This window comes from Serinus canaria, chromosome 13 (genome assembly GCF_022539315.1).
Source record: "Serinus canaria isolate serCan28SL12 chromosome 13, serCan2020, whole genome shotgun sequence".
NCBI classification, from domain to species: Eukaryota; Metazoa; Chordata; class Aves; order Passeriformes; family Fringillidae; genus Serinus; species Serinus canaria.
In genome coordinates, this window is record NC_066327.1 from 2,598,280 (window position 1) to 2,616,257 (window position 17,978).

At 53.9% G+C, this 17,978-nt stretch overlaps 2 protein-coding genes across 2 annotated transcripts in view; both read right to left on the reverse strand.

Moving 5' to 3' along the window:
• LOC103817213 (protocadherin alpha-2) overlaps positions 1-17,773 on the reverse strand; it is a 144,409-nt gene extending 126,636 nt beyond the window's left edge. Inside the window, exons 1-2 of the mRNA XM_050979600.1 lie at positions 15,968-17,773; positions 15,266-15,910 (exon numbers count right to left, since the gene is read on the reverse strand). Of these exons, the coding sequence (XP_050835557.1) occupies positions 15,266-15,910; positions 15,968-17,773 (2,451 nt within the window). The remainder of the gene's footprint in view (positions 1-15,265; positions 15,911-15,967) is intronic.
• LOC127060132 (protocadherin alpha-2-like) lies at positions 6,624-10,683 on the reverse strand. The gene is given in 4 exon segments (XM_050979850.1): positions 6,624-6,635; positions 8,192-9,165; positions 9,208-9,759; positions 9,762-10,683. Coding segments are annotated over 4 exon segments (2,460 nt in total).
• Positions 17,774-17,978: the final 205 nt, after the last annotated feature.

Sequence of the window (17,978 nt, forward strand, 5' to 3'; positions counted from 1 at the left end):
ACCCGCTGCCCCCGGACGATGAAGAGCCCGCTGCCCCGCCGCCGCCGCCCACGCTCACGCCGCCGTCCCACAGCGAGTAGCTGACGCGCCCGTTGCCCGCCTCGTCCGGGTCCCGCGCCCACAGCCGCGCCAGCTCCGCGCCCGCAGCGTTGTTCTCCCGCGCCAGCACCGTGTACACGGCCTGCGCGAACGCGGGCGCGTTGTCGTTCACGTCCGACACCGGCACGCGCAGCCCGCGGCTGGCGCGCAGCGCCGGCGCCCCGCCGTCCTCCGCACGCACCTCCACCTCGTACTCCGACACCCGCTCCCGGTCCAGCGCCTCGCGCAGCACCAAAGAGTACGAGCCCGCGAACGTCGCCTCCAGACCGAACGGCGACGCCGGCCACACCCAGCAACGCACGCGACCGTTCTCCCCCGAGTCCCGGTCCGACACGCTCAGCAGGGCCACCACCGTCCCCACCGATGCGTCCTCCGGCACCGGCACTGACAGCGACGTCACCCACACCTCCGGCGCGTTGTCGTTCACATCCAGCACCTCCAGCTCCACTCGGCAGTGACTGGACAGTGGAGGTGTCCCTTGGTCCCTCACCTCAATACGAAAATCAAATACACTGACTTCTTCGAAGTCCAGGGATGCTGTGAGGTGAATTTCTCCAGTATTAGGATTGATGGAAATCACATCTCTTCCACTCGGGGGAATGAAGCTGGTCGCCATAAAGGTCACTTCGCTATTAGTTCCCAAATCCGAATCCGTGGCATTCACCCTCGTCACAAGCGTCCCTACTCCAGCGCTCTCCGGCAGCTGCACTTTATACACAGACTGGTTGAACTGGGGAGCGTTGTCGTTAGCATCCAGCACCGAGATCACCAGATCCATTGTGCCCGTCAGAGACGGCCGGCCCCCGTCACTCGCCGTCAGCACCAACCGGTGCACGGGAATGATCTCACGGTCCAGAGGTTTCGTTAAAACGAGTTCGGGTACAATATTTCGGTCATTTGATTTTTGTAAATCCAGAGAGAAATGCTCACTGGGACTGAGTGTGTAGGTGAGCTGTGCATTCTCTCCGATATCCGCATCCGACGCGCCCTCCAGCGGGAAACGAGACCCCGGCAGAGTGGTCCATTCCGCGATGCTGAGGTTTTTTCGGGCGGCGGGGAAGATGGGGCATTGTCGTTTATGTCGGTGACCTCCAGCTGCACATGGAAGACGCGCAGCGGCCGCTCCAGCAGCACCTCCAGCCGCAGCGCGCACGGCGCGCTCTTGCCGCACAGCTCCTCCCGGTCCAGCCGTGAGCTCACCAGCAGCGCGCCGCTCGCCCCGCTCACCTCCACGCTCGCCCGCCGGCCCTGCGCCACCAGCCGCAGCCGCCGCGCCTCCGCCTCGCCCGCCTCCAGGCCCAGGTCCTGCGCCAGACGGCCCACCACCGTGCCGGCCTTGGCTTCCTCCGGCACCGAGTAGCGCACCTGCCCGCCCGACAGCGCCCAGGCCGCCTGCAGCACCAGCACCCGCAGCACCGCCGCACAACAACGCTCGCCCATCCTTCCTTCCTCCAGCCGCCGCTGTGGCCGCTGCCGCTGTGGTTGCCGGCCCCGGCCCGGGCCCCGCACGGCTCCCCGCCGCCGCCCGGACGCTCCGGCTCTGCTGCCCGGCCCGCGCCGCCCCCCCGCGCTCACAGCCGGGCTCTCCGCCGCACCGGGGCGGAGCCGCCCACACGGACCCGTTCCTGAGCCTGCAGCGACACCGTGCGCTCCTCCGCCGCCTCACACGCTCCGTGACAGCGCCTGGGCCTCCGCTCTTCCAGGGTAATCTCTTTTCCGTGTCCTACTCCTCTCCCTCTCTCTGTGTCTTTCCCTCTTTTTTTTTTTTTCCCCGTTTTTGCAACGAGCTTCATCATATTCCCTTTGTTCCTTGTTTACCTTTTTTCATCTCTCCTTTTATCTTTCAGTTCTGTATTTTAAATCTTCTCTTTGAGTTTCTGTTTTTTACATTTTTCTTTTCTTTTTTTACTCTTTTTTTTTTTTTTCCCTCCATCTCTTTCTTCTTCCTTCCGTGCTTTTTCTTTCTTCTCTTCTTTCTGTACTTTTTCTTGCCCTGCCTGTCCTTTTTTTACTTTCTTTTATCTTTTATTTCTATCCATCTCTTGAAACTGCTGACAAGTTGTCCTCCCGTGGTGTGATCGAGATAATCAATGTAGGAGGCATGAGCTCTAAATACGCAGCATCATCTCCTTTGCACGGGGCTGTAGCCAATGGGGAGAGCACAGGAGACCAACTTCACACAGCGTTAGAAGAGAACTCTGTGTATCCTGGTAATCTCCTTGACTTACCCCCTCTTGATTTCTCCTCTTTGTCACATTCCTTTCTTCTTTTTTTTTTCCTCTCTCTCCCCCACCTCATCCCACCTTTGTGTGTACAGAGGTAACATTGCTGTATGTTAGCAAACTTATTTATTGTTTCATCTTTCCTGTTTTTCTTTTCCTCTCCATTGCTTTTTCATTCTTTCATTGTTTTGTTTTCTTTTCTCTTTTTCTTTTCTTTTCCATCCCTCTCTGTCTCTTCTTTCTTCTTTGCCTATTCTCTTTTAATACAGTATTTTCCACATGACTACATCATTCTCACCATGGAAGTTTACACAAAACCTCTTATTCCTCATCATTCCTCATCGAGACTTGCAAAGGGTTCCTCAGTACTGAGGATACAGAGGTCCTCAGCTGCAGAAAGCATGTAGAGAAAATGTTGGTGCATGCTTATAATCTCCTCTGTCATCCCTGCTTTCCTTATTTCTCTCTTTCTTCCTTGCTTGACTCTCTACGTGCCGAGGTTCCTTTTCCCTCCTCTTTCTTCCTTATTCCTTTACTTAGCTTTATTTTCTTTCTCTTCCTTTTCCTTTCATGCCTCACACTGTCCTCTTTGATTTCTCTTCTCTTCTGTGCCCATACTTTTCCCCCTTTACCAAAATGTTTTCTAAACAAAATGATTTCTAAATGCCTGCATCATCCTCTTCATGCATCAGAGACCTGCCCTTTGATGAAAGTGCTCATGGGGACCTTGCATGCCTCCTTATGAGGAAAAACTGTCCTGATCTCCTCCAGAAAAGGTCAAGTAAATAGATTGTCCCTACACCTCCTCTCCCCTTCCCTCCCCATCAGGGAAACCCAGAAACCCACACTCCTCAGACTCCAGTCCCCTCCTGGACCAGCAAATAACACAGCAAGACAATGACAAAGAACAGCTGCACTGCACCAGAAAAAGCATACACCTCCCTTGGAATCAGAAAACCAGTCCCCAGGTACTTTGACATCAGTGCAAACGGGCTCCAATAAGACCAAACAATCCATGAAATCCTCTCAATTCACAGCTCAAAAGCATCACACCCAACACACCATTCTGCCATGAACACTGAAAAAACACAGTGCAACCACAGTTCCTAAGAATTCTTCATTATTTCAATGAAGAGCTGCTCTTCCTGCCCGATTTTCCACCTGCTCAATGAATGACAAACTCTTGCTTCTCCTCTCAGGCAGATAAGTTCTGCCTGAAAAACACAGCAAGAGCTTCCATACTCAGGGGCAGTAGCCCCCAAGAAATACCTCTCACTCAGTACCATGATCCACCCAGAAATACCTTTGAACCTAAACCAATAGCATTTTCTCCGAGAACAAGCTGTCCACTTCCAGCACATCTGTTTTGAGAAATTCATTAGAGCCCCTCCTCCATCTCTGCTTGCTGCCAAATGTTCAAACCATAGTGGAAGAAGCAAGAAAGAAATGAGAGCACACTGTGGGGCCTTGTTGGTCCAATCTAGGAATTATAAAATAATTCCAGTTGGAAGGAAGCCATAAGGACTGTTGAGTCCAACTCCCAGTCTAGACACATTCAGTCAATCCAAGATGAAGATACCACAACTAAACAGGCACAAAGGTACAGCTGTCTCTCAGACTCATCTTCTTCAGCCAGAAGCAAGCAACTCACCTCTAGCATCACTGTTTGCTTCATCAGAAAAGAAATATTTTCAGAGCAGGAAACTGGTTCTAACACTAACAGAGACTGTTGGGAACCATAGATAGAAAATAATTACGTGCATTCTAGAAAAGCTTTGAAATCGTTGGGCAAAGCACAGTGCTCCCGTGTGCACTTCTATCATGGGAGGAGGCACCATAAAGCTCAGGAAGGAAATTGTCCCAAAATCAGCCTCAGCTCAGGAGCATGGAAAAGTCATCCTACACACTGAGAGAAAATTACCAGAATGTTTGCAGCCTGACAGGTGCCAAAACTCAGTGTCTCATATTATCTGGTCTTACCAAAACATTGCTGACACGAGAGACAGAAAAAACAAGACAGTGAAGGTTTGGTAAAAGGGGAGAAGAAAGCCAAATAATCCAATTCCACTGTACTGGAACACATGACGGGAACAACTGGGCATAAGGATATGCAGAACTTTCAGAGAGCTGGAGAAATCCCAGGTATTAGTAAATATCTCTAGGAGCCTCTTCTTGACATCTACTGGAATCCTCTGTCTCACACCCTGGAAAAAGGCAGTTCCACCTAAGCACACATTCTCCAGTCCTTCACCAAAGACACAGACTATGTTCTACAGATCATCTCCCTCAGGAAAGACCCTTCCTTTCACCCTCATCATAACACATGCCCAGGCCATTCCTGGGGCCACTTGCAGAATCTCTTTCACAATACCACAAAACCTGCTATAAGAATGTCCTTTACATATACTCACCTTCCTTTACAAATGGCACAAAGAACACATGCAGGGATATGAATCCCTCCAGATCTGTCCAGCAGATTCTTCTCCTCTACATATACTTCATGGTTTATGCCTTTTCAGCAATCTCTGGGGCAAACACCACAGAACATAAGAAGTGACTTCTTAAGAACTTTATGACATAAAGGCATGTCAGTTCTCACCCCAGTCCACATGGATTTTGCACTTTGAGAGAATGAGATCAAATACCAAAGCACAAGTGCCCCTTAAAAGATCAGGGAGAATTTGTACCATGGAGAACCACAGCTGGGTCGTTTGGAAGGGTTTTGTGTGTACATCAGACATAGAATGAGGCACCTGTGACCACAGGACACGTACCTTCTACCAAGGGTAAATTTTCAAGTCCACAGGTATGGGAAGTTGAATGCATAAAAATTACATCCACTTTATCATGTGCCCTTAATAATTAGCCTGAGGAGGACTAGGGAACCATCATGGAAAGATCTGTGGCTGTGGAAGCCACGATAGATGCCCACCACTATACAAGGACAAAAGGTTGAAGTGCTACTCTCCTAGAAATGTTGTCCAAAACAAAAATCAAAAAGTCCATTGGGAATTAGTCAGTAGCCTGCATGCCACACCCTCTTTCCCAAAGCCTTGTCTGCCTCAGGCAGGCAGCAGCACAAGGGACTGTCTCTGGTGGGAAATATTCATAACCTCCAAGGACATGATGGGCAGTAAATTACCATGGGATTAACTCAATACCCAGAGGTCCTTCAACCCCATACTCTTGGGAGCCCCAGAATGGATCTTGGGACGGAAACCTGTTCCCATCTTGCCTTGTCATTTTCTCCAGGCATCCTCCATTCCCTCTTCTTGGACATGTTCTCAAGGCGAGGACACCATCTCGCATTCTTTTCTTCTTATGACATGGCCTATGGTCTTCCCAAGGATTTCTAGTTCCCACAGACTGGGAGGTCACACTTTATATTATGACATGGTCAGGGCCTACTCAGTGCCACTGCCATGTCCACCTCAGCTCCTGTGGCTTCCCCAGTTCATATGGAAACATTACCCACTTTGGAGAACACTATAGAGAGAATATCAGGACAGCTCTAAAGGCAATGGCCATGGACAGCATGCTGAGAAAGACAAACCCAAATGATGAAAAATACATCAGTGCTAACAATGATACCTGCTGCACAGGAAAGTGTTCCATTGGGTATGGGTTGAGTGTTTTGGGCTGCAGGGCTTTTTTTTTTTTTTTTTTTTAAAGAGGGTTTCCAGGATTTTTTTAAGGGTGTGGCTGCTCATGCAAATATTAACATAACATGAAACAGGCCAGTGTATGGTCATGCCACCTCACTGGACAATCCAGCTGCAATCCACTTCAGAAAGGCAAAACAAAAAAAAACCAGAAAACATACACTTCAGGTCACGCTCCTCTGCCTGCACACTTTCTACTGGTAACTAGAATAAAAACCTACTTGGATAAAGATCATAGGAAAAGTGTTTAAGAACTTTCCTGCTCTCACAATGACTCAGGTGAGCCAAGCAAATGGGAGAAATTAAACCATGAGGTGAGTGAAGAATGGAGTCACAACTGTCATCTTGCATCACCTCTCTTATGGAGGAGAGTCAAAGAAGAGCACAGAGTTCTTCTTCACAAGAAACCACATTAAATCCCAGCATGATCAGCACTCAGCAACAGTGACAGCACAGTAAATTGTACCTAGAGGACTGCCTCATGACATGGACCATGGTCTTTCCAAGGGCTTTCAATCCCATCAGACAAATCTCACTTCTCAAGGTCATCCTTGATATCAGGAAATGGTCAGGACCTGCACAATGCCACAGCCACATTCACCTCTGCAACCTGTCACTGCCCCCTTTACCTCCACAGGGCTCACTGCAGCAACTGCCAGCAATGAGAGAACCATAAAAAACATACAGATGGTATCACACAGACCATGCCCAGCCCTGTACTCTTTCTAAAGGTGAGTTCAGAATAACTCCAAAGGGCAATGACATCGATTTCATGTTGTGATAGAATAACTCATTGACAAGCCCCCCAACAAAAAGGATTATATTGTTTCTGTAGGAGAATTCATGTTTCAAGTTTTGTTTTTAGGGATTTTGGTACTTCCTTGGTTGGTTGAATTTATTCTTTGTTGGTAGCTTTCCAGGGCTTTTGAAAGGATGTGGCTCCTGATACAAATATTCCAAGAATATCATCACAAGCCAGTGTACATTGTGCCAATTCTCTGGCCAGGAATGCAAGTCTACAACCATTCCATCAACGACAGAACAAAACCCCCATACACCTGATATTATACATGCTGTGCTCAGCAGACTCCCTGTAGTTGACCCTTTGTGTTTTCTAATGCTTCAGCTATTCTGGATGGAAATCCTAATCACCTGCAAGTTCCTCTCTGGAAATGGTAGACATTTATTTGTAGACATGGTATCAGGGTATCTCTAGTGACAATGAGCGTTGATTTCATGATATGATGGAAAAAAACAAATGCTGATGACCACAACTGTGCAAGGGATAATATCCAGACAGGTATATTTGTGTGGCTTTTAGGAGAATGTTTCCAGATAACTCACAACTCTGCCAGTGGTGATACAAATATTGAAAGAACATCGAGAGAGGCAAGTCTCAATCTCCAGCCATGAAATAAAGAATGATTTTAAGAAGTCAGGAGGTTGTGGAAATTTTTTTTCCTTTTCTTACACCGACCCTGAATCTCCAACCTCTGTGAAAACAGTTTATAATGCTGTCTAGAAAACCAACACATGGGAAAAAGAACAAAGGAAAAGTCCAAGAGAGTCCTGCGGGGTACTACAATCAATCTGCTGGGAGAATCAATGGGGGAAATGACATCATGGGGAGAGAAAACCTTGAGGCCTCAACTGTAGCCTTTCAACACCACTTGCACAGGGGATAAAGAAGGCCCAATTTTGACAATGCTGATACCAGTCAAATCAACAATCAAAAGGCAGTTAACAGGTACATGGTGCCTGGGGGACTGTCATTACTACAGCCTGTGTGTCTTCATCTCCTGCAGCAAGACCGGGTTAAAATGCTGCACATCAGCAAGAGAGGCATTGTCTGCAGAGCTGACACATCGGCACAACTCTTACCATAATCAACAGAGATTTCTTTCTATGGGTGAGCAAACATTGGAGAGAACAAATCACACTGGGAGCATAAAACTTCAACTACGGTCTGTAAACTGCTGCGGGCTGCCGGAAGACATTTCCCCACCTCGGTAACAGCTGGGGGGCTCCGGCAAGGAGGCGAGGTCAGATACAAAGGCGCCGTTAAGGTTTTAAGATTCAGCCAACGTTACAATGTTTTCAGGCCCGGGGGACAGAGCCAAGCAACAACCACGAACTGCCCAGGGGTAGGGGGAGACGTGACAGAGGGGGAAGCAAAAGACTAAATGCGAGCAAAGCAGTGCCACTGACCGTGTGGAGGAGAGCGGAGGGCTCCGGCTGCGTGTCCTTGGGCGCAGGACCGGGCGGCGGAGGAGGGAAGTTGGGGCTGAAAACCATGAGGTCGCTCTTGGCAGCGCCGTCGGCCAAGCACAGTCTCCGGCTGTGGCGCTGCGAGTAGGACCAGCTGCCCACTTCGCTGGCGCACACGAGCGTGGTGGGTCCGGGCCCCGAGAGCACGGCCGCCCGCGGCGCCCAGCGCGACGCCCCGTACAGCACGACGGCCAGCAGGAACAGGCTGGACACGGCGCAGATAGCCACCACCAGCCACACGTTGGTGGTCGCGCTCGCCGCGCCGGGCCCCAGCTCCGCGCCCGACGCCGAGCGCGACGACGTCGACGACGACGAGGATCCCGCGGCCAGCGCCGCCTCGGCGGCCTCGAGCAGCGACACGCTGAGCGTGGCCGTGGCCGAGCGCGCCGGCTCGCCGTGGTCGCGCACGACGATCAGCAGCCTCTGGCGAGGCCCGTCCGCCTCGTCCAGCGCCCGCGCCGTGCTCACCTCGCCGCTGTAGAGCCCCACGCGGAACGGGCCCTTGCCCCGCGGCTCCCACAGCTCGTAGCGCAGCCACGCGTTGTAGCCCGAGTCGGCGTCCACGGCGCGGATCTTCGCCACCACCTGCCCCGCCGGCGCCCCCCACGCCGCCCACGCCCACAGCGTGCCCGACTCCGAGCCGGCCCCTGCCAGTGCCGCCTCCGCTGCCGCCACGGCACCCGCCTCCCGTACCGATCCCGTGGGTGGCAGCAGCGCCGGCGCGTTGTCGTTCTCGTCCAGCACGAAGAGCTGCACCGTGGCGTTGCCGCTCAGCGGCGGCTCCCCCGCGTCCACCGCGCGCACCTCGAACTGCAGCACCTGCAGCTCCTCGTAGTCCAAGGGCTGCAGCGCCCACAGCCGCCCGCTCTCCGCGTCCACAGACACGTAGCTCGATGCCGGACGCCAACCGCTGCCTGACGACGAGGAGGAGCCCGCCGCCCCGCCCACGCTCACGCCGCCGTCCCACACCGAGTAGCTGACGCGCCCGTTGTCCGCTTCGTCCGGGTCCCGCGCCCACAGCCGCCCCAGCTCCGCGCCCGCCGCGTTGTTCTCCCGCGCCAGCACCGTGTACACGGCCTGCGCGAACGCGGGCGCGTTGTCGTTCACGTCCGACACCGGCACCCGCAGCCCGCGGCTGGCGCGCAGCGCCGGCGCCCCGCCGTCCTCCGCACGCACCTCCACCTCGTACTCCGACACCCGCTCCCGGTCCAGCGCCTCGCGCAGCACCAAAGAGTACGAGCCCGCGAACGTCGCCTCCAGACCGAACGGCGACGCCGGCCACACCCAGCACCGCACGCGACCGTTCTCCCCCGAGTCCCGGTCCGACACGCTCAGCAGGGCCACCACCGTCCCCACCGACGCGTCCTCCGGCACCGGCACCGACAGCGACGTCACCCACACCTCCGGCGCGTTGTCGTTCACGTCCAGCACCTCCAGCACCACCTTGCAGTGACCCGAAAGAGAGGGTGTACCCTTATCTCTCGCTTCGATTTGTATCTCATATAAACAACCTCCTCATAGTCCACGGTGCCCGCTAGATGAATTTCACCCGTCCTCGCATTTAAAAGGAAAATGTCCATCCCCTTTTCAGGAAAAGTACTGCTCACACTAAATGTCACTTCTCCATTACTTCCCAAATCCAGATCCGTGGCATTCACCCTCGTCACAAGCGTCCCCTCTGCAGCGCTCTCCGACAGCTGCGCTTTATACACAGACTGGTTGAAATGGGGCGCATTGTCGTTTGCGTCCTCCACCGAGATTACCATCTCCATTGTGCCCGTCAGAGAAGGCCGGCCCCCGTCACTCGCCGTCAGCACCAACCGATGAACGGGAACCGTCTCGCGGTCAAGAGATCTCGTGAGTACCAGAAACAGGGATTCTCGGTATTCCTCACTCCGGTGCAAATCCAGAGAGAAGTGCTCGTTGGGGCTGAGTGCATAAGTGAGCTGCGCGTTAGCTCCGATATCCGCATCCGACGCGCCCTCCAGCGGGAAACGAGACCCCGGCAGAGACGATTCCGCGATGCTGAGGTTTTTTCGGGCGGCGGGGAAGATGGGAGCATTGTCGTTGATGTCGGTGATCTCCAACTGCACATGGAAGACGCGCAGCGGCCGCTCCAGCAGCACCTCCAGCCGCAGCGCGCACGGCGCGCTCTTGCCGCACAGCTCCTCCCGGTCCAGCCGCGAGCTCACCAGCAGCGCGCCGCTCGCCCCGCTCACCTCCACGCTCGTCCGCCGGCCCTGCGCCACCAGCCGCAGCCGCCGCGCCTCCGCCTCGCCCGCCTCCAGGCCCAGGTCCTGCGCCAGACGGCCCACCACCGTGCCGGCCTTTGCTTCCTCCGGCACCGAGTAGCGCACCTGCCCGCCCGACAGCGCCCAGGCCGCCTGCAGCACCAGCACCCGCAGCACCGCCGCGCAACAACGCTCGCCCATCCTTCCTGCTGCCGCCGCCGCAGCTGTAGTCGCCGCCGCTTTGGCTGCCGGCCCCGGCCCGGGCCCCGCACGCCTCCCCGCCGCCGCCCGGACGCTCCGGCTCTGCTGCCCGGCCCGCGCCGCCCCCCCGCGCTCACAGCCGGGCTCTCCGCCGCACCGGGGCGGAGCCGCCCACACGGACCCGTTCCTGAGCCTGCAGCGACACCGTGCGCTCCTCCGCCGTCTCACACGCTCCGCATCCTCTCCTCCGCTGCCGACCCGCTATGGGTATGTTTACTGCCGTGTCTCGTTGTCGTGCTCTCCTTTTTTGCCCTGTATCGTCCTTTTTCTTTTCATATAATCCTTCATTTCTTTTTTCTCGCTGTCTTTTTCATTTGTCTAGCTTTCTGCAATTCCTTCATTGAGGTCATATTTCCTTTATCTTACTTTTTTTACTTTGTCCCCTTTTCTCTTTCTTTATTGTCTGTCTTCTTTTTCGTTCTTGCTATGCTACTCACCTTTTTTCCCCACTCCTTTCCCATCTCCTTCCACTCTGCAGTATTCTTTAACCGCGGTGGAAGGTCACCAGTTTTCTCCTTCACCACAGAGACCATCAAATGCGGATCCACCACTTCTAATTACTGGGTATCATTTTTGGAGAGCTGTGCTGCTCCAACCAAAGGTGTTAGGAACCAACTCTGCTCAATGTCTACTGACAACGTCGGAGAGGGCTGCTCAGGTCTATGGTCTGTTTTATATTTCGATTCCATTCTCCATTTCTTATTCTCATTCTGGCTTTATTTTTTATTTGCATGGGTATATTATTTTCTTTCTCCTTCATCTATTATTACTATTATTATTCTTATTCTTCTTCATACTATTATTATTATTATTATCACTATTATGATTACTATTATTACTATTATTATTGTATTTTTCTAATGCTATTGCTATTTTTCTCTTCATTTAACCTTCTTTCCCTTCTCTTTCCTTGTTTTTTCCCTATGTCTGTTTATTCCTGCTTATCCCTGTCCTAGGTCTTTTCCTCTCTCCTCATCTATGTCAATGTTGTCTCTTCTGCTCCTTTTTTTTTCTTCTCTAAAATATTTTCCAAATCCTTGCAGTGTAATTTGATAATATCTCTCTTTCTTCTTCTTTTACCTGACTTCCTCATGTAGCTCCTTGTTGAGTTGGGTTTTTTTAAAACTTTTTTTTAATTCTTCTTCCTTTTTCTTCTCGTTTCGTATCATTCTTTCTTGGTTTTGCCTCCCCTGCTCTTCTACTTCCACATTTGTATTTTCTGGACATTCTTTCCTTCAACAAAATATTTTAAAAATACCTTACAGCACTCCTTCCACGAACCACGGACATGCCCTTGGGGCCAGAGTCTCATTTCTCTTCCCTACACCTCCTGTTCATGTGGAGAGGGACAGCCTGCTTGCTGTCCATGCACCTGCAACTCCCCTCCCTAGAGGAATAAGGACACACTCTTCAGCCTCCAGTGTTCTCAAGGACCCAGCAGTAACACAGCAAGGCAGTCAGATGGCAAAGAACAACTCTGCTACATCAAAAGAGGTTCCACCACTCCCTGGCACAGAAGCTGAAGCCACAATTATTGGGAAACCTGTGCATAGAGGCCTGGAAGAGTTCAAACACATCAGGGAATTTTCTCACTCTTGAACTCAAACCTGTCACAGCCCAACATGACAACCCTCCTTAAAGACCTAAAAAAGCACTGGGCAACCACAGCTCCTGAGGACTCCTCATGTACCTCAATCCTTCCTGGCTCACTTTCCTCTTGCTTGTTCTACGTTTTTCTCTTCCTTTCTGGAAGGCACTCGCTGCCTGGACAGCACACCAAGAGCCTTGGTATCTATGAGGCACCACAGAAAGTCTCTCACTCACCTTAGAATGATCCACTTGGCACACACCCAAACAAAAGCCATGAAGGTAACACCACAACAGTGTCACTAAGAACACTCCCTTGACCTCCTACACATCTGTTTAGTGCAATGAATTTTGGTACCTCCCCCATTCCCGCTTGCTGTCACCCACTCAGGCTGTGCCTGGAAGCATCGAACAGGAATGAGAGCAGGTAACAGCTGCTCTGCTGGTCCAATAGGGGAACATTCTGCTGATTCAACAAAGAGATCCCACAATTGAACAGGAACCAAATTACACTGGTCTCAACAACATCCCCATTAGTTCTACAACTTACCTCTTTTAAACGGGTTCCTTCTTCACAAAATAAATATTTTTGGAGAAGGAATGTTCCTCTTAAAGGACAATTACGCTTAACATTATCAGTGTTTCTAGGCAAGTTGGGCAGAAAGATATAACTTCTGTTCCAAAGAAACTGGAATACATGCAGTGTCTTTTATGCACTTCTCTTCCAGGGGAAAAAGGAAGCAGACCTGTAAGCTACAGAAATTCTCTCAAAGTAAACCCAGAAGACAGGGATACACATTCCCCAACACTGATGGGGAATGGCCCAAATATCTGCCACGTTGACAATGAGAGACAGGAAACAATCATAACACCAACAAACCCAGGGAAACAAAAAAAAAAAAAACCAAAAAAACCAACAACAACAAAAAAATAGTAAAAGGTTCCATTCTCCTGTATTGAAATGCAAATGTTGGCAACATCTTGAGAACCAAGACCAATCTAGCAAGACAAAGAGCAGAGAGGCAATGAGGAAAAGATTCAGAGAAGGTTCCGCAGCATGATCCAAATTCCAAAAGGTACTCTCTGACCAACAGCATTCCACACCTAACCCAAGTAATTAAAGGCATAAAGGGTAGATGTTTTCCCTGAGAGTTGTACCAGGAAGAACAACAGTGCCCTAAGATATGCAGAACTTCTGAGTGTCCTGAGAGGATCCCAGGAAAGCAGCACTGTGTGCTGGAACCATTCCTGAAGTTTTCTACTGTAACCCGGTATTTTGCAACCTGGGAACTCAGATCTCCACAGAAAAACAGACATTCTCCATTTCCTCCCCAAATATGTATTCAAATCCTCCCCTTTCCCCATGCCTGCCACAAACAATACACAGGGTGCTGCAAATGCATTCTGTGATTCTTTGACTTTTCCCACATGCCAGAAGGCTTTGTGCTTTGTCAGCAATTTCAAATACAAACCGAGTGCTTAAAGGTTCTGCAAGTAGAGTCATGAACAATACTGATTCCAGCCCACACAAATCTTTTTCAAGAAATTTACACCAAAGCTGTACCACGAGTCCAGTCAAAATATTAACTTGGTGGAAGAATTTCTACAAGAGAAAACCGGAGCTGGGCTGCTCTGTAGATGTGGAGGATTGGTGTGCACATCCAGACACCAGAATGAGCCGTGTGTGATAACAGGACTCACCATCTCTACCTAGACTGACCGTGCAGGAGCACAAGTGGAAAAAAAGAACAACAAGATTGCACCCACCCCCTCAACTGCCCTTAAATATCATCTCTCAAGAGAAACACAGATTCACCATGGCAAGATCTGTGGAAGCAGCTATAAGGACCCTACAATACACATGGAAAACAGTTTGTAGTGCCACCCTCCCACAAGAACAGCCTCAAAACAGCAGCAAAAAAGATCCTCAGTCTGCATGTTACCAACTGTTACCCAACACATTCCCATTTGTCAGGCAGCACAAAGAACAGTCTCTGATGGAGATATTCATAACCTCAAAGGACTCTTGAGGACATTTAAATATTAAATATTATCTCAAGGTCCAAAAGGCCTCCAACATGAGACCCCGGGAACTTGGGAAAGAATCCTGGGCAGAAACACTCCGTGGCAATCCTGCCTCCTGTTAGGCATGCTCCATTCTTCACTTTGAAACATTAATTCTGGAGATAAAGGCATCATTTCACATCCCCTATTCCTCACTTCTTATTACATGGACCGTGATTTTACAGATTATTTGCAGTTCCTTCAGATAAGTCTTCCCACTTCTCCAGAACACCATCCCACTTTTCACAATGACTCTGTGGAGTCAACCAAAATTGAGAAATTACACTCTGCCCATTGAAAACACATTAGACCGCAAGACCAAATCATCAGCTGTCCCCACAACTCTTGTTGAGGAAAATGACAGAGGATGAGAACAGAGAAGAAACCACAGGTGATATCACCACGGTCAGCACTCTGCAAAGGCAAAAAGGCAGTACACAGTGCCTGGGGGTCTGGTACCAGCATAGCCTCCTTCTTTTGTGCATCTACACTGAACCCGGGAGAAAGACTACCAGAATGCAAGAGCACTACCTGCAAAGCTCACTCCTTAGAGAAGGGATTTCATTTTATGAGAAAACAATTCATATCCACGCCAGCAAACATCAGCTACGGAACGTATCAGCACAGGGATGAAGATACACATTTTTCACTAGCAACCCTTCCCCTTCAACTAGCAGGAGTACTGGGAATCCGACAGGACCCTGCGACAGAAGCAAAGGTGCCTTTGCTTTCTTAAGCACCCGCCAAGCACCCATCATCCTTGGGCCGCTGCAATATGGCCGGGATGACAGCACCGACTGCTAAGGACACAGAACAAAAGGAGCAGAAGAAGGAAAGAATAAGCGATGTTGAGTAAAATACTGCCACTGACCGTGTCGATGAGAGAGGAGGACTCCGGCTGCGTGTCCTTGGCTGCAGGACCGGGCGGCGGAGGAGGGAAGTTGGGGCTGAAAACCATGAGGTCGCTCTTGGCAGCGCCGTCCGTCACGCACAGGCTCCGGCTGTGGCGCTGCGAGTAGGACCAGCTGCCCACTTCGCTGGCGCACACGAGCGTGGTGGGTCCTGGCCCCGAGAGCACGGCCGCCCGCGGCGCCCAGCGCGACGCCCCGTACAGCACGACGGCCAGCAGGAACAGGCTGGACACGGCGCAGATGGCCACCACCAGCCACACGTTGGTGGCCGCGCTCGCTGCGCCGGGCCCCAGCTCCGCGCCCGCCGCCGAGCGCGACAGCGACGACGACGACGAGGATCCCGCGGCCAGCGCCGCCTCGGCGGCCTCGAGCAGCGACACGCTGAGCGTGGCCGTGGCCGAGCGCGCCGGCTCGCCGTGGTCGCGCACGACGATCAGCAGCCTCTGGCGAGGCCCGTCCGCCTCGTCCAGCGCCCGCGCCGTGCTCACCTCGCCGCTGTAGAGCCCCACGCGGAACGGGCCCTTGCCCCGCGGCTCCCACAGCTCATAGCGCAGCCACGCGTTGTAGCCCGAGTCGGCGTCCACGGCGCGGATCTTCGCCACCACCTGCCCCGCCGGCGCCCCCCACGCCGCCCACGCCCACAGCGTGCCCGACTCCGAGACCGCCCCCAGAGCCAGCGCCGCCTCGGCTGCCGAGACGACGCCCGCCTCCGGTGCCGAGCCCGTGGGTGGCAGCAGCGCCGGCGCGTTGTCGTTCTCGTCCAGCACGAAGAGCTGCACCGTGGCGTTGCCGCTCAGCGGCGGCTCCCCCGCGTCCACCGCGCGCACCTCGAACTGCAGCACCTGCAGCTCCTCGTAGTCCAAGGGCTGCAGCGCCCACAGCCGCCCGCTCTCCGCGTCCACCGACACGTAGCTCGACGCCGAACGCCACCCACTGTCCGGCGACGACGAGGAGCCCGCGGCCCCGCCGCCGAGTCCCACGCCCGCGCCGCCCTCCCACACCGAGTAGCTGACGCGCCCGTTGCCCGCCTCGTCCGGGTCCCGCGCCCACAGCCGCGCCAGCTCCGCGCCCGCCGCGTTGTTCTCCCGCGCCAGCACCGTGTACACGGCCTGCGCGAACGCGGGCGCGTTGTCGTTCACGTCCGACACCGGCACCCGCAGCCCGCGGCTGGCGCGCAGCGCCGGCGCCCCGCCGTCCTCCGCACGCACCTCCACCTCGTACTCCGACACCCGCTCCCGGTCCAGCGCCTCGCGCAGCACCAAAGAGTACGAGCCCGCGAACGTCGCCTCCAGACCGAACGGCGACGCCGGCCACACCCAGCACCGCACGCGACCGTTCTCCCCCGAGTCCCGGTCCGACACGCTCAGCAGGGCAACCACCGTCCCCACCGACGCGTCCTCCGGCACCGGCACCGACAGCGACGTCACCCACACCTCCGGCGCATTGTCGTTCACGTCCAGCACCTCCAGCTCCACTCGGCAGTGACCCGTCAGCGCGGGCGTTCCCTTATCTTTCGCCTCAATACGAAAATCAAATATACTGACTTCTTCAAAGTCCAGGGCTGCTGTGAGGTGCATTTCGCCAGTATTCGGATTAATGGAAATCACATCTTTTCCACTAGTGGGAATGAAATTCGTCACAGCATAGGTCACCTCACTGTTAATTCCTTCGTCCGCATCCGTGGCATTCACCCGCGTCACCAGCGTCCCCACACCAGCGCTCTCTGGCAGCTGCACTTTATACAAAGTCTGGTTGAACTGGGGCGCGTTGTCGTTTGCATCCAGCACCGAGATCACCAGCTCCATGGTGCCCGTCAGAGACGGCCGGCCCCCGTCACTCGCCGTCAGCACCAACCGATGAACGGGAATCGTCTCGCGGTCCAGAGGTTTCTTTAATACGAGTTCCGGTTCGATATTTCGGTCATTCGATTTTTGTAAATCCAAAGAGAAATGCTCGCTGGGACTGAGTGTATAGGTGAGCTGCGCGTTCGCTCCAATATCCGCATCCGACGCGCCCTCCAGCGGGAAACGAGACCCCGGCGGGGTCGTAAGTTCTCCGATACTGAGGTTTTTTCGGGCGGCGGGGAAGACGGGGGCATTGTCGTTGATGTCGGTGACCTCCAGCTGCACATGGAAGACGCGCAGCGGCCGCTCCAGCAGCACCTCCAGCCGCAGCGCGCACGGCGCGCTCTTGCCGCACAGCTCCTCCCGGTCCAGCCGCGAGCTCACCAGCAGCGCGCCGCTCGCCCCGCTCACCTCCACGCTCGCCCGCCGCCCCTGCGCCACCAGCCGCAGCCGCCGCGCCTCCGCCTCGCCCGCCTCCAGGCCCAGGTCCTGCGCCAGACGGCCCACCACCGTGCCGGCCTTGGCTTCCTCCGGCACCGAGTAGCGCACCTGCCCGCCCGACAGCGCCCAGGCCGCCTGCAGCACCAGCACCCGCAGCACCGCCGCACAACAACGCTCGCCCATCCTTCCTCCAGCCGCCGCCTCTGTGTCCGCCGCCCCTCTGGCTGCCGGCCCCGGCCCGGGCCCCGCACGGCTCCCCGCCGACGCCCGGACTCTCCGGCTCTGCTGCCCGGCCCGCGCCGCCCCCCCGCACTCACAGCCGGGCTCTCCGCCGCACCGGGGCGGAGCCGCCCACACGGACCCGTTCCTGAGCCTGCAGCGCCACCGT